The 15,714-nt window shown below is 44.6% G+C and overlaps 1 protein-coding gene across 5 annotated transcripts in view; it reads left to right on the top strand.

Moving 5' to 3' along the window:
• Positions 1-15,714, top strand: part of LOC123767975 (actin remodeling regulator NHS) — a 478,645-nt gene that overhangs the window by 424,158 nt on the left and 38,773 nt on the right. For all 5 annotated transcript variants that reach the window (XM_045758206.2, XM_069306562.1, XM_069306563.1 and 2 more), the window contains one exon: positions 394-3,776. In XM_045758206.2, the coding sequence (XP_045614162.2) occupies positions 394-3,776 (3,383 nt within the window). The remainder of the gene's footprint in view (positions 1-393; positions 3,777-15,714) is intronic.

Here is a 15,714-nt window from a genome sequence, read left to right as displayed (position 1 = left end):
CCACATTCTTGGTATTTTCCCTACCCTCGAGATCTATTGAAGACAGTCCAGAGGGGATAGAATAGTTCTTCAGCACACCACTGTATCATATTTCATGTGTTTATGCTGTTTTACTTCTTATAAGTGTTTTTAGTCACTTTCTCTACTTCTGCTTCTGTAGCCTCTATAACACCCTTTGTGGGAACTTGTTGGTCCTTAAATTAATCTATTTCTTTGGTACTTAGTAAGTTTCCAGTACCCTATTAACCAGCCAGAAGCATTTCCATTTAGTACATGGAACATGTTGGCTCCATCAATTAAATTTATGTGGATTTAGAATTAGACATGAAAGTGTTGAGTTGTCTAGTTTAAGAAGCATGTTATATTTTTTTTAATTATGAAACTTATTTTCAGGTCATTGCAAATTAGATCTTCTTCTCCTTCAAGTAATCAGCGAACAAACTCCAGAACAACTGATGACTTTCCTTCGACATCATCCCATGCAAGTGATGGTACCTTAACACCTACACAAGATATACAAGATATCCCATTCTTAGATGATGATACTAGCTCAGCTTACTCTTGTGACACTGAAGGCTATTACACATCTTTTCATATAGACAGTGGTCTGCGTTCTGTAAGTTACGAAGGAAATACATTAGCCTGTGAAAACGAATACGAATTGTTTGGCAAAGGAAGCACCGGTACAACAAATAGCTCGGCAAGTTTAGGAACTGTTGTCATGAGGAATCCTGAGAAAAAGACTCCTCCTAAGCCACCACAAAGGGTGAGCTCTCTAGAGAGAAAACGAGAAAACAGAGAAAGCATCATTACAGTAATACATGTGAATGGTTCTACATCTTCACGAGAAGATGTGGCTGGAGATGTAACAGACAGAGCTTGTAGTCAAGACGGTGATAGCAGGAGCTCAAGGGATGGTGACAGTGGACGTGAAACATCTAGTTCTCCTACTGAACCCACAAGTCCACGTCAGCCCAGTTTACCATCTCCAGAATTAGAGTTCACAGAGTCTGACTTAGAAGCAGAGAGACAAGAAATTTTACGTGTTAAAACAACAATTAATTCAAGTCGTATACCATCAATGTGTGTCATAACACCACCTCAAAGTGATGATGAAAGTGTTAGGTCTGGTAGTGTTCCGCTTTCCAGAGAAAATTCAGGATCACAGATTGACAGCCAAGGGCAGCAGACACCTCCTCAGGGAATTCTGGGTTCCCTTGCTAGTCAGGGGCAGACTCATGGTGTTACTGCTAAACTACTTTCTTTTCAGAGTAGTGGTGCAAAAAGTGGCAGTGCAAGAAGTGGTGGTGCTATTAGTAGTGGTAAGGCTGTTGTAGATGCTAGTATTAATGAAAAGAAAGATCCAGTATTAAAAGGTACAGTTTTACCCCATGGCTATACCCCAACGCTTACTGTTATTCCTCGTGGTAAGGATGGGGACATAAATGCTCACTTGAAAGGTATTATGCATACAGCAGCTGTAGCATCTCCTGCACGACCTGACCCTGATCAACCAGTGTTGATAAGACCTTCTCTAGTCAAACAAGCAGAGAGAGAAAAGAGATTATCACAAGAGAGTGATGAAAAGCAACATGCTGAATTACAAAAACAAGTATCAAAAGAGCATCAAAAGATAACAAGTGAAAAATCTAGGTCACAGAGCTCTGAATTGGTATCTTACAAAGAGCTTCCTCCTCCTACCGCAACTGGCGCTCACCCATTTAGTGCTGTACCCACCAATGTCAAACAGAGTGTAGTTATCACACCGACCAACTCCCTAGAGAGAAGGAAGACTAACCTTACAAAATCTGGGGCACGAGTTACACTCAACTCTGATGGCAAGGTTGTTTATTCCTCGGATAGTTTGCCCCGCCGCAAAGGTCACTCTTCCTTTGAGCCTGGGCCATATATTAAGCAGGTTGGGAACTCGTCACTACCCCAATCTGCAGGAGGTACTAGTAATGCTCACACCCTCACTGCATCACACCTGAAGTCCTCTGTGTCGACAGCACCAAGTAGCATACAGCATCAACCATTACCTGCTTCCACAACTTCAAATAATAACACAGTTCCTGTGACCCAATCTCATCCAATGGCACAACGGCCACAACAGCCACTTCCACCTTCAGCATCGTATATGATGCCTACATCATTACTGCCAACACCTTCTCAGTCGAAGCAAACTTCAGATGCAACGTCACAATCTACACAGCATGTTTCATCTTTGCAACCTGTTGCATCATCTTTGCAACCTGTTATGTCATCTTTACAACCTGCTGCATCATCTTTACAACCCATTACATCATCTTTACAACCCATTACATCATCCTTACAACCTGCTGCATCATCTTTACAACCTGCTGCATCATCTTTACAACCTGCTGCATCATCTTTACAACCTGTTGCATCATCTTTACAACCTGTTGCATCATCTGTACAACCTGTTACATCAGTTTTACAACCTGTTTCATCATCATTGCAGTCAGTCTCATCTACTGTACATCATCAGTCTACTGCCACCCAGTCATCTTTAGTAGGATCATCCCATTGCCTCCAAGCCATACCTTCTCAGTACACAACGACCTTGCCTTCTCATACTCATGTAGCTCCAGTATCCCAGCCTCATCCTACATCATCCTCATCACAGTCATATTCAGAAATGTCATCACAGCCTCAATCAGCAGCTCCATCACAACTTCCACCCACATCCTTATCTCAACCTCTTCCAGTTTTGCCTCCACAGTCTATGTTAACTCACTCTTCACAGCTCTTTCAAGCATCTCAGTTACTCTCTAGTATAACTCCACAGCCTATCCTACCACCATCAACACAGCCAGTTACTCATCCTTCTACAAAGACTCAAACAAGCCATCCAAAGCAGGACTCTCACCCCACACTTCAGAAGACTGCAGGTGTACCTCAGCCTGTGAACGTGACACAGGCACCGTCATCAGTGCCGACGTCGTCAAGTCAGCTTGCTCGCCCACCCCAGCCACTACCCCAGCAAAGACTACAACAATCTACACAACCACCTCTATCTCCTGGTAGTCAAAAACAGGTGGCTTTTGTTACCAAAAGTGATGCTGATCAGAGCCTTGGTGAAAAACGACATACTAGTGTTGCAGGAAGTTCCAATGGCATATACGGAACTACACAGCAACAACAGCAGTTGAAGCAACAACAGCAGCAGATCTATCAGGCCCGGCAAGAAGCACAGAGGCAGCTATTACAGCAGCAACAGCTGCAGATTTATCAGACACGCCAAGAAGCACAAAGAGCAATACAGCAGCAGCAGCAAATGCAGCAGCAACTTATTTATCAAACAAGAGAAGAAGCTCAGAGGCAGTTGCAACAGCAGCAACAGTTGATGCAACAACAGGCACTATATCAGACTCGACAGGAAGTTCATCAAGCACAGCAGCAGCAGCTACAGCAACAACAGTTGCAGGCTACAACTACATCTGCAAGTGTAATTATGGCATCCCAGGGAGCACCAATGTCGCCAAGAAGTCAGCGAGCTGGGGCATATGTACACGTACAGGGTCAGGTTACTCAGGGAACAGCAACTCAACAGGTGGCAACAGTGCAGCCCGTACAAAGCAACCAGTCTAGCACTAAAATTCCTCAGCGTCCCCAGAGTGCACATGGGTATCCCCCTGGTGGTACAACCTCTCGTGCACCTACTCCTGTACAGGGCCCCATCACTTCCAGCCCTAGACGTGGAGCCCAAGCCAGCACTGAGGCCTTCACTCACCCACACCTGCGCACTGATCCAGGTACACAGTTTGTTAGTGCACAGTCACAAGCACAGTTATTAGACAAAGACCTTGATCCTACCACTGATCGTGTGCTGTTAGCCTTGGCCCATGCCCGCTTAGCCACTCACCAGCTTCTTGCCAACACTCGATCTTCTGCCTTACACACAGACCATGATGAATCTAAGAACTGGAGTCAAGAAGTAGCGACAAAGGCAGGCTCTTCTAATTCATCTCAGTTTGATGCTGCCAGATCTGGACATAGTCCTTTTCAAAGAAATAATAGTTATAAATTAGCCACAGCTCCTCTTTCAGAAGCAACTAATAATCTTTTTCATAGAGTGGAAGGTTTGGTTAATGCTCATGATTATAATGAATATGAATTGCCCCTGATCAATAACAGCACTATTCATGGTCCAAGGGCTAATATTGGAAGACAGGGATGGAATAGGTATCAACAAAAACTTGCAATATCTCCTGGTAAGCTGAGTTATGTGGGTCAGGGCAAGAGCCTGTCAGTGAAGCGTCCTGTTAGTCCAGGTCAAACACTAAATCCCAATTTAAGCAGACGCAGATATTATGGAGCTCAGGTCATGGTCAATCCAGCAGTAATTCATGAATTAAAATCTCCTAAAGTAGTAGGTACAAGTAAGGAGAATAAGGTTATGGAAGAAAGTGTATTTAAAGATAGTAATTGTAGTGTATCAGTCAACTCTAGCACGACACAGTTAGTTGGCACTAAACCTCGCATAGTTGGCATTGTGAAGAAACCTCCTTCCCCAGTCACGGACACTGAGATTTGGTAATGACAACAAATTTGATCTCACCATTTAGGTTAGTGTAATATGCAAACAAAAACTCCTCCCACTAGTCAGTGTGAAGCTCTCAGAGCAGCATTAGCAGTCATAAAGTGCCATCCTCATGTAGAAAACTAACATATTACTGCCATGTATTGAGATAGATAATGCCTAGAACTTCCCTTATATGTCAGTCACTTCATAGGCTGGAGTTGTCTTTCACTAAAAAAAAAAAAAGTAGGTTGACAAAAAAGTTCAAGAAATGTTTGAAGACTAAATACATTGATGTTGTATGTAGACTAAAGGTTGCAGAAGTAAAATGCATTATTTTAATATTTGCCAGGGGGTCTTGACATCAGTTCCTCAAAGGTTGTCACAACATCTCTTCACAATGTTGCATAGTAGCAACTGCAAGCTAGTTGTGGGTATATTAAAGCCATTACACAGAGAATTCACATTATCGTAATACTGTATATCAATAAGAAAATCCGGAGGAACCGTGATAAGGATTCGAACTTATGCGCTGGGTGTTCCCAGATACACACACTGTTGACTACGCCACAACAGAGGTAGAATTACACGACGACAGAGCCAGAGTGCTTGGGGGAAGGGGGGAGGGAATTGTGTGAAACCCTGGTTCGGCTTCAGTGGAAGCCTTGGGAATCCTCGAGGATGCAGTAGTGTCCCAGGTTGCAATTCTTTTACCATGTCGTGGCATAGTCGACTAGAGCGTGCATCTGGGAACACCCGGTGCATAGGTCCAAATCCTCATCACGGCTCCTATGGATTATCTCATTAAAGCTATCATTTAATATTGACCATTTGGGATAAATTCGGTATGTGCCAGACCCTCAATATCTAGCACCCAACACTTAAAATAGATACTGCAACACCCTATAAGAGGCTGAGATACCTGGCATGTGTTTAGAGCAGCCCGTCCTCCAATAACGATAATACTTGCTACAATAATTTTGTCAAATGTACATAAATGGACTGTTTGACCCCAAAAGTTCATGTTTTGTACAGGTATTAGTGAATTAGGACACATGGAAAAGTAGAAAAAGTGACTTGAGACCCTAACAACCTGCCCAAGGCTTAATAATCTTAGGCCTAATATAGTACTGTACATATTTGTACTATACTAGGCCTAGGAATATTTAAGTTTGGTTTTTGGTTCTTTTTTCTGGGGGGAGTCCCTTCGACTCCCTGGAGCTTACTAGGCTGATATGCTAATGTCAGACTTTATCATCAGTCATGTGTATGGAGTCTCAGGACCCTGGGAAAACCTCTCGGGGGCGTGTGGGTCCGATGGATGTGACCCCAAAGTCCCCACTCGCTTCATGTGAGTTTGAGGGTTGCTCTGTCCCCTTGTCTCAGGGCGACTCTCACTGTTTTTGCCTCCGTCACGCTTCCTGTTGGGTTGGTGACACTTTTGACCCGGAGTACTGCGAGTTCTGTTGCTTGCTTGTGACTCATTTTACCCAGTCTACTGATGATCTTTTACGGGTACAGGCAGCGCAGGTGTTGCATTTGCGGTTTAGGTTGTTGCAACGCGCTCGGTTGGTTGCTCACCCGGATGCCCCGAGGCTGCCCTGTTTTGCCTATAGGGGCCCGGACTTGGGGGGTGGGGGGTCGCTTCGACCCTGATTCAGTCTGCGCCCTCTTCCCCTTCTCCTTCGGTGGTTTGTACTGGTCCTCCCCCCCCCCCCCCCCCTCCTTTGCTTTCGGCTACGAAGCGTCTAAGAGTTTCAGAGTTGGGGCAGGGTTTAGATGGTCTTGAGTCTTGGGCGGTCTCAGGGGATGCCCCTTCCAGTGAGGCAACGGAGGCCTTCGAGTCCGATCTCTCTGCCGCAGCCTCCTGGTCTGACCAGTGGGCTCCCTTCCGTCTGGCTTACGGGGCTGCACCGGCTTTTACTTTTGAGGCCGGTGCATTGGGGGATGACTCGGCCCAGGGTCCTGTGGAGGAGGATCTTGGGGCTAGGGAGGGGCTGACTCGGGGGCCTTGGGCCCCACTGGACCCCGCCTGGGTTTTTCTGCCCTCTGAGCGGGGCTTATTGTTACAAGGAGTGGAGTCCCCTTTTTCCCCCTCTGAGTACGAGTAGAATTTTTGTCTGCCCCTCCCAGGGTTTGGTTCTGTGTCCCCCGGGTGCGTCGGTTCCGTCCTTCCGTAGGTTTTCGGCTTGCCGCATACTACCGTCTGCGGTGCGGGTGGCCCTTGGGGCTTACCTCCTGTGCGACCCGGATTATGCCTCGCTTAATTCAGTCTTCATTTTAATCCGTCTTCATTCAGGTTTGGGTTGTTGTTCCCTTTCTGGGTTCATTACAAGGTTCCGGAGTCGTCCTGACTGGCGGACTCTCCTGTGTTTGCTATGGAGGCATGGCATTCCTTCTGTCGTACCCGCTCACTTGAGTGGCGCGAGGCTTCGACAGTGGTTCAGGTTTCCCTGGGGGGCCATCTTGAGCACCTCAGTGAGTGTGTGTTTGCCCTGGCCCTTCCCCAGGATGTTGGCGTTCTGCAGCTCCATGTGCAGGTTCCGTCCCTTTCGGTGACGCAGGTTGCTGAGGACTTGCGCGCCTGTGGCCTTTTGGCTTCGACCTTGCGTTTCTTTTCTCTCCTGGAGCTGTCTTCGGACTGCCTTGCGGGAGATGTGGGAACGCTTGGGGCCGTTCCTGGGTCCGGTGCCTTGGGTTTGGCGGCTCGCTCGTCGGCTGCCTTGTTGAAGCTTTTTGCGGCGATCTTGTGGGAGGCGGTTTCCCTGTTTTATGCTTCCTGGCTCGTGTGTAGGTAGGCAGTGCTTGCCTCCTCTCTGGAATCTGCCTGGGCCCTGGCTCTTAGGATGTCTTCTCTTTTTTGTCCTCTGCTTTTTGAGGATTCGGCCGTGGCGCAATATATACAGGCTGCTTCGCCTACTTGTCGTCCTATGTCTGACTTGTTGGTTCTTCGGGTCACATCCTCCCACCTCTGGGAAAGCCCGGAGGGAAGCCCTTGCATGACCTCCCCCCAACCCCGGGATGGGGGGTCGTGCCAGGACTCGGGGTTCCGCTCGTCGTAGTAGGCCACGCCTTCATCTGGTTGCCGCGGTGTCCGCTCTGTGCAAGGTTCCGGGTCTCGTAAGGGGCGCCGGCCCTTTCATGGTTCGCCCCATTGACGGAGCGATGGGGGGAGGCTGGCGCTGTTCGCTCATGTCTGGTTCCACGATTTGTTGGCGTTTCGGGTCATTACCCTTTGGCCTGCGGTGGCATTGGGTGGCCCCCCCCCCCTCCTTCGGGGGGTTCAGGGCTGGCGGGGCAGGCCTCTACCCCTGCACTCTGCCAGGTCGTCTTAGAGTGGGTGTGCTTGGGTGTGGTCGAAATGACGACGTCCCTCAGATACGTTTCCCGTCTGTTCCCAGTACCGAAACGGGACTGTGCGGACCTGAGGTTCATTCTGGACTTGTCCCATCAGAACCCCTGGGTTCATTGCCCCTCCTTTCGAATGACTACGCTGTTCCAGGTTCGGCTCCTGTTGGCGCCAGGCTCTTGGATGGTGTCCCTGGACCTTCAGGATGCTTATTGGCACATATTGATTCACCCGGGGTTTAGGGACTGGCTCAATTTTGTTGTGGGGGCATCAGGGTTACTGCTTTCATTGTCTCATTTCATTGAACCTGACACCTCGCGTGTTCACGCGCCTTACCCAGGTCGTTGTGGCCCATCTGCATCTCTTAGGTGTTCAAGTGTTGGCCTACCTTGATGACTGGCTGGTTTGGGCTCCCAGCCGCTCCTCTTGTTTGCTAGCCAGGGATTTGGTTCTTTCCCAGCTCGCCGGGTTCGGGTTCTTGGTGAATTGGAGGAAGTCTCATTTGGTTCCCTCCCAGGTTTGAACCTGGCTGGGTCTTGTGTGGGACTCTCGGACCGCTTCCTTATCTCTTCCTCTGAAGTCTCTCCTGCGACTGCGGTCCTACATGCGCCTGTTTCTGGGGGGGCTCCCGGGTCACCCAGTGGTTGCTCGAGAGTCTGTGCGGGAGCCTGAACTTCGCGATGGTGGTCTACCCGCTGGGTCGGGTTTGGATCAGTCGGCTGTTCAGGTTCCTTCGAGGACGTCCCTTCCGCCTCTCTCGCGATCGCTGGGATCAGACCCTGGGGGGCCTTTCATCGACTGCTGCGTCGCCGGCTTCCTCTTTGGGCTTTTCGGGGTTCAGTGCCTTGGCGCCTGCCCGAGCCCACGCTCGATGTGTTCACTGACACGTCGTCTCTCGTCTGGGGCTTTGTGACCAGTGCTCACCAGGCCGGCCAGGGACGGTGGGATCCGTCCTTCCGTCGGGCCCACAGCACGGTGCGGGAGTTCGAGGTAGTGTGGTTTGTGCTGAGGAGGGTTCGGGTTGCCCGCAGATTGACGATCCGGCTCCATTTGGACTGCTTCCCTGTGGTTCATTGCCTGAACCGGGAGGGGTGTTTGATGCGGTCCTTGGCTCTTTGGCGCTGGTCGCTTCACATGACTCATCTGCTGAATTCTCGAGGTTTAGCTCTCCTGGCTGTTCACGTGCGGGGAGTGTCCAACGTCTTGGCTGACGGCCTGTCTCTTTTCGTTCTCCTTTCCACGGAATGGACGGTCGACGCCGACTCCTTCCTTTGGCTTTGCCGGATGTTCGGGCGCCCCGAGATGGACCTCTTCGAGTCGGCATGGTTGAGGCACCTTCCTGTATATGTGGCGCCCTTCCTTAACTGCTGGACCATCGGGGTCGATGCTTTTCGGCAGGACTGGTCGAGGTGGGGGTTCCTGTACCTCTTTCCCCCGGTTCAGCTGTTGTGCCAGGTCCTGAATCGCTTGGAGACTTACCAGGGGAGAGTAGTCCTCTTGGCCTCGGCATGGCCAGCCCAGCTGTGGTTTCAGGCACTGCTTGCTCGGTGTCCGAACCCAAAGGTTTTTCCGCAGCTCCGCCTGTTTCAGCAGAACAGGACCGTTGCGTCACGTGGCTGGTTCGATCTTCTCGACTCTTCGGGTGTGGTATTTTTGACTCGAGTTTATCATCATCTCTATGGTGATCAGGTGGCTTCCTTGTTAGTGTCCCACCTGCGGGCTTCTTCTAGGCGGCAGTATGAAGTTTCCTGGCGGTCCTTCCATTTCTTTTTGCATCTTCGTCGTTTTGTTTCGCTGTCTGTTAGGGTTGTGTTGTCCTTTCTCTCTTGGTTGTTCCAGGATCGTCATCTTATGCCTAACACTGTCGCCTCGTATTGTGTGGCGCTGGTGGAGCCGCATCAGCTTGTTTTCGGTATTGACATTACGTCTGCGCCGTTTCGCAAGCTGTCTCGTGCATTGTTTCACTTTCCAGCCTGTTCATGCGCCGCCTGAGCCGTCCTGGTCATTGGACAGGGTGCTCTCTTTTCTTTCTTCTTCACGGTTTGTTGTGGCCCCTTCAGTACAGGATTGCTTCTCGAAGGCTCTTTTTCCATTGGCATTGGCCTCTGGGGGTCGGGTCAGTGAGCTTCATGCTCTTCTTCAGTGCAGTGGTTTCTGCTTCTTCGGTCGTGGCGATCAGTTTGTCCATCTGCAGCAGTCTCCTTTTCTGGTAAAGAATGAGACTGCTGCTTTCCGGAGAAGTCCTTGGGTTGTTGATGCTTGGTTGGTCAGGGCAGGGGTGCATCATGTTTTGTGTCTGAGCAGACAGCGGCACGGCGACGTATGATGTCATGCTCGTTTGCTTGTTTCTTGTAGGGGAGTTCTTTCCACTTGTTCGGCTTTTGGTAGCAAAATTTTCACCAGAATAGGGGTTTGTTTTGGGATGCTTACCTCTCTGGGTGCCTGACCCGGTCGATTGCTGACATAGAATGCTTCCAACTACATGGGGTTTTCTATAGGCCATTGCTTCCCAAGCCTCTCTGAGGGAGCCAGGCTCTGGCTCGTGGTCCCGGGTAGGCCCACAGAACTCCATGCACATGACTGATGCCAAAGTCTGACATTAGCATATCAGCCTAGTAAGCTCTGGGGAGCCTCTGGGTCTCACCCAGAAAATGGCTTTTCATTACATTCAACGCTGGTTTTATACGTTTTACTAAAATAATAATACAAATATGAACATTGTTGGCTAAACAGTCCATTTTCATACATTTGACCAAATACTGTAGTTGCTCCAAGTACTATAATTTTAGGAGGATGGATTAGTTAGAGAACGTGTTTCACTTTTGCAACCTCTAGTTATTGAACAATAATATTGGTCTTGAAACTCACATTCACTCTAATATAAATTTTTGCCACACTTCAGTAACTATTAAAATGAGCTTATCAGCATCAATATTCTTTCTTTTTTATTATCTGGTTTAATGCATTTATCAGAAGGCTTCTCCAGCTTATGTAAGAGATAACTTACCATTTAATCTTTAGAATGTAGATTAGAACAAGTTATAACTATGAGTATTATGAATGTGACATTCCTAATTTATTTTTTTGTAACCGTTTGCTCTCTTTAGAGGTAGAATTCTGCTCTCAAGATCACAAGTGCAATCTAAAAGCTTCTTTCACAATACTCGATGCCTAACAAAGTGTTCAGAAATACTGTATAATTGGTTTATACGTGACAGAATCTTCTTCATAGGATAATGCGTTCTGATATTTGCTCCTTGCAAGTGAAAAAGATGGGGAATAGGAAATATGACTGATACCCCCTTTTGCTCACAAAATACATTACTTAATAGATCTTAGAAGTTATATGGCTATTTTTAGCATTCAAAGGCATCTTTCACATGTTAAAAGTTATTATCAGTTGGCAGTGGACTGTAATAGTGATTATTGATTGGGTTTTTAGCATAATCTTTGGATTCGGCTTAAAGTTTTAACAGCTGTTGCATTTTCATTTGAGACAGAATTGAAGAATGAGCATTTGTCACCTACCATTCTAAGAATGAACATTTGCTACCTGCCATTCTGAGAGTGTGTTCTGGGATTAATTGTCCAAATATAGTGAAATCTTGCTTTGTACCTTTGCATGTGTACCCTTGTCATACGTGGTAACCTTTTCTTGCACATCATTTGCTTTGTGTTGCACCGTGAAAATCTTACCTCCCAACTTCGACTCCTCCGTGACACAGTACGAGGAGAGAAGCAAAGGGACATATTTCCATCTGCTTATCCTTGATATACTGTGTTCTCTTTGTCACACACCTGTTACTTAAACAATATTTCTTTTTGTTTGTGGTCATGTTTTATTTTTATGATAAAGTACAAGTTTGTTTAGATTAATAGCAGCTTTTATTTGCTAACCATACTTTGGTAGACTACATGGTTTATACTCTTCTGGTCACTTTATAGCTGTTATAGTGCTTTCCAATTCCTTGGATAAAGATTCTGTTGACTACAGTCTTGTAATAATTCTAAATTCAGGACACCACAGAAAGAATAAATTAGCCTTTAACTACATATTTACAGTTTTCTGATTTGGACATATGATACCTCTCAAAGTCAAGCATAAGACACTTCAGTTGTGAGCTCGATCGTCTGAAGGTGTTGAGCCATGTTCCTGTATTGTGATTGCAAGTACAGTACTTATAACTCGAGCTTCAGTTGACAGGCCCAAAGTACAGAGAATCTTACAAGATACTTGAAGTCTGCAATCTTTACTCTTATTTATAAGAGATGAAGCAGTGATAACCCACTGAGTTTTGGTGGCTAAAAGTGATTAAATTATTATAATGTAGGTTAATATATTGGTTATTTTCTACATTCAGTAATTCAAAGGCTGTAATCATGATATAATAATAATAATAATTATATTTTGTCCTACATGATTACTACCTCTTCCTTGGGTGTAAACTTGAGGCAGGGTGGACCTGGTGGTGGGGGGGCGGTGGTGGAGGAAATGTGGTGCTGGTTGGGGTCTATCTTCTATTTCATGCACCAGGATTGGTCAGGTATCTTGCTTGGATTCAGCTGGACACTCAGATGAAAGACAATGCAATACATAATAGACATGTTATTTTTGGCTAGTAATATCAGTGGTCTTCATTCTTCAGCTGTCATTTTTCTGTTATAATACTATGATTTCTCTTCATATTAGAACTACTTTGTGGTACTTGAAGAAGATACTGTATATCTAAGGACCAGTATTGAAGAATGAAGTGTTGATAATAGATATGAGGGCCACTGGCATTGTGTCAGCTATGGGAAGTAGATTTTTCTGTGTATGAGCCCCCTCCCCCTCCACCTTGCCTGCAGTATATCCCTTCCATTGTCATTAAGCATGTGAATTAAGTCATTCCTGTATCACGACCCCAATATATGTGCCTCCGACCTCTGCAGAGTTTTGTTTGCTCCTAGACCTCTTTAAGTTATGAGTGAACTGTGCTGCGCTCCACTGATCAGTCCATCTTTCTTGGTTATAATATCCAGGAAGAGTAATGGAGGGTAATACTATCTGGACGCAGCATGGTATTTGTATGTGACTTGCTTAGTCCTTGCATGTTTGTCTTGAGTGATTCGACTTGTGGCTGACTAGACCTGACGCATGAACTGCTGACTACTACTGCCTCAGCATGAGGAAGGCTTAAAAATAAAAATAAATCATACTACTGAGATGCTAATTTGGAATTGATAGTACTGAGGATTTTAAAACTGAAGTGTGATTGTAAATGCAGCATTATTTATTCTTCAAATATTGAAGCAATCCAAATAAAATATATATTTGATTTTAACATAATCTTTATTTACAGGATGGAAATGTGCTCAAAGTGCAAAAAGAGGATATATTTGTTATGTTCATTTTTGAAGTGAAACATGTTGCAATCCAATTACAGTACTGTACTGTACTTACTATCATGGGAGTTTATAAGCTAAAATTTGATCAGTTTCTTATTAAGGAAACCTGTTGACCCTTAGCTTTGGCATATTCAAAATAATTTTTGAAAGTCACATTTTATCTCTTATCAATTTGTAAATTAATAGACAAGAGCAGTGACCTTTATAAAGAATATATTGTAATATAGTAAAAGCCAAATTTGATTTGATAATTAAAAGATGCCTTCTGATGCTGTGTATTAGAGTACTGAACACTATTGGGTTGGCTTTGTATCTACTGATGGAAATGAATTGTAGAATATGTCTCAAACAATGAAGATAAACATTAGGAATTTTTGCTTTATGCTGAGATCACAAAAACAATATTGTTGTCATTACCAAATTTCCAGAACATGACTCCTAGTGACCTGACCTGGACTAACCTATCTCTCTTGTCTAGTATAAGACTGACACAAGTTTATCTTTGTCCATTTATCACCTGTATTAAAGTTCCTGAGAAGTGGCAAATAATTTATGGTAAGTAACAAGTCTTTATTGTTTTTACATTTGTTTAATTTATTTGTTTATGAATTTTATTTAGTTTATTTTTTTAGTTTTTTTTTTTTTGCAGATGGTTGTCTAAGTTTTAAGTTAATGTAGTAAAGTGTCATATATTGTCTAACTTTGTACTTGACACATAAAACCCTCATATATTCACAACATCACACTGCACCAGACTTTGTGGAATGTTAAGCCTTGATTCTAATCATTGAAGATCTTAAAATAACAAAACATTTATTGCTTCTGCAGATCCTGATTTTGGAATGTGTTTTACACACAGATAATTTGACATTCATTTTTATACTCTATTAGAGTAATATCACATAGATGTTCTTAGACAGTAGTTATAAACAAAAATCATTATAAACATTAATAATGTATAGGAAAGAAAGGAAAATAATTTTTGCTTTATATTTAGCAAAATGTAGAAGCAGTTATGAAGATATTTTAACTAGGAGTGTCAGACTTCAATTCTGTTTTGTTCAGACTTTTTAAGAGTTTAGCATGCTAAAAATTTACAAAATTCTTACAAAAAATTCATATGATATACCATATTTGCCAGCATAAAAGATCCACCCATATTTTACAAGGATAATTTGTGGAAAAAAACTATTTTAGTATTTTTCATCATACATATATATTGAAAGATATTTTAAAGTGGATTTTGTATCCCATCTCTTACATCCTCTAAGATCAGCTGTGTAGGTGTTTATATTTTGGGCAAGAGAATTGCTATACAGGATGTGAAACTTGTATTTCTGGATGTGATGTATTGTTGCCGCATCAGGCCACCAGGGCGGCGCACCTGGTGGTGGCACACCATCACAACGCTCTGGTCTTGTTGTCATTCACTCATTGCAAATGGCTGATAGGCCAATGAAAGTTTAATATTACTTTCAAATTTCTTGGAGCATTTTTCATTTAGATAATGAATAAATGTTTCTTAACCATTGTGGTGTGCGACCTTAAAATATCACATTCTTGCTGTGCGCCGAAAATAAATTCCTTGCAAAATATTATTTTATCTTCTTATATTGTTAAAATGCAGTCTCTGATCATGAGAAACGAAACAAAAATATTGTATGTGACATACTTTAGCCGTGATTGAGCTGGGAAGTTGAGCAAATTATGGGCGCTGAGCGATGGAGTGCTCGGGGTCACTAGACCCTCCACCCCGTGGGGTGACAGTTGCTGCAAATATAATGTTTCACATTTATTTTGATGTTTCTCATTCATTTCTTTTTTTCTTTTTTTTTTTTGCTGTAATATTATTCAAAAGTGTGCAATTCGTGGAATTTATATACTGTGGCCCCCTCTGTTTACGAATTTAATCCGTGCCCAAAGATGGTTCATAACCCAAAAATTCACAACCAAAAATGAATTTTCCCATAAGAAATAATGTACTGTAAATTGAATTAATCTGTTCCAAACTCCCAAAAATATGCAGGCGATGAGTCACAATAACGTGGCTGAAGTATGTTGACCAGACCACACACTAGAAGATGAAGGGACGATGACGTTTCGGTCCGTCCTGGACCATTCTCAAGTCGATTGTGAATGGTCCAGGACGGACCGAAACGTCGTCGTCCCTTCAACTTCTAGTGTGTGGTCTGGTCAACTTCCCAAAAATATTAACTTCAAAATACATTTCATACCTAATACACACACACATATTTAGTACTATAGTATATACAAGTTATAGCTTATCTTTATTGATGACTCTTGTTGGTGTATGGAAGATGGTGAGGAAAAGGGGGGGGGGTGAAACGAGCGCCTGAAACGAGGGCCTAGCCTTCGTTTCAGGCGCTGCTTGCTCGGTGTCCAATCCCGTGGGTCTTCCCGCGGCTCCGCCTCT

This window comes from Procambarus clarkii, chromosome 58, assembly GCF_040958095.1.
Source record: "Procambarus clarkii isolate CNS0578487 chromosome 58, FALCON_Pclarkii_2.0, whole genome shotgun sequence".
NCBI classification, from domain to species: Eukaryota; Metazoa; Arthropoda; class Malacostraca; order Decapoda; family Cambaridae; genus Procambarus; species Procambarus clarkii.
This window is presented reverse-complemented; position numbering and strand designations above follow the sequence as displayed.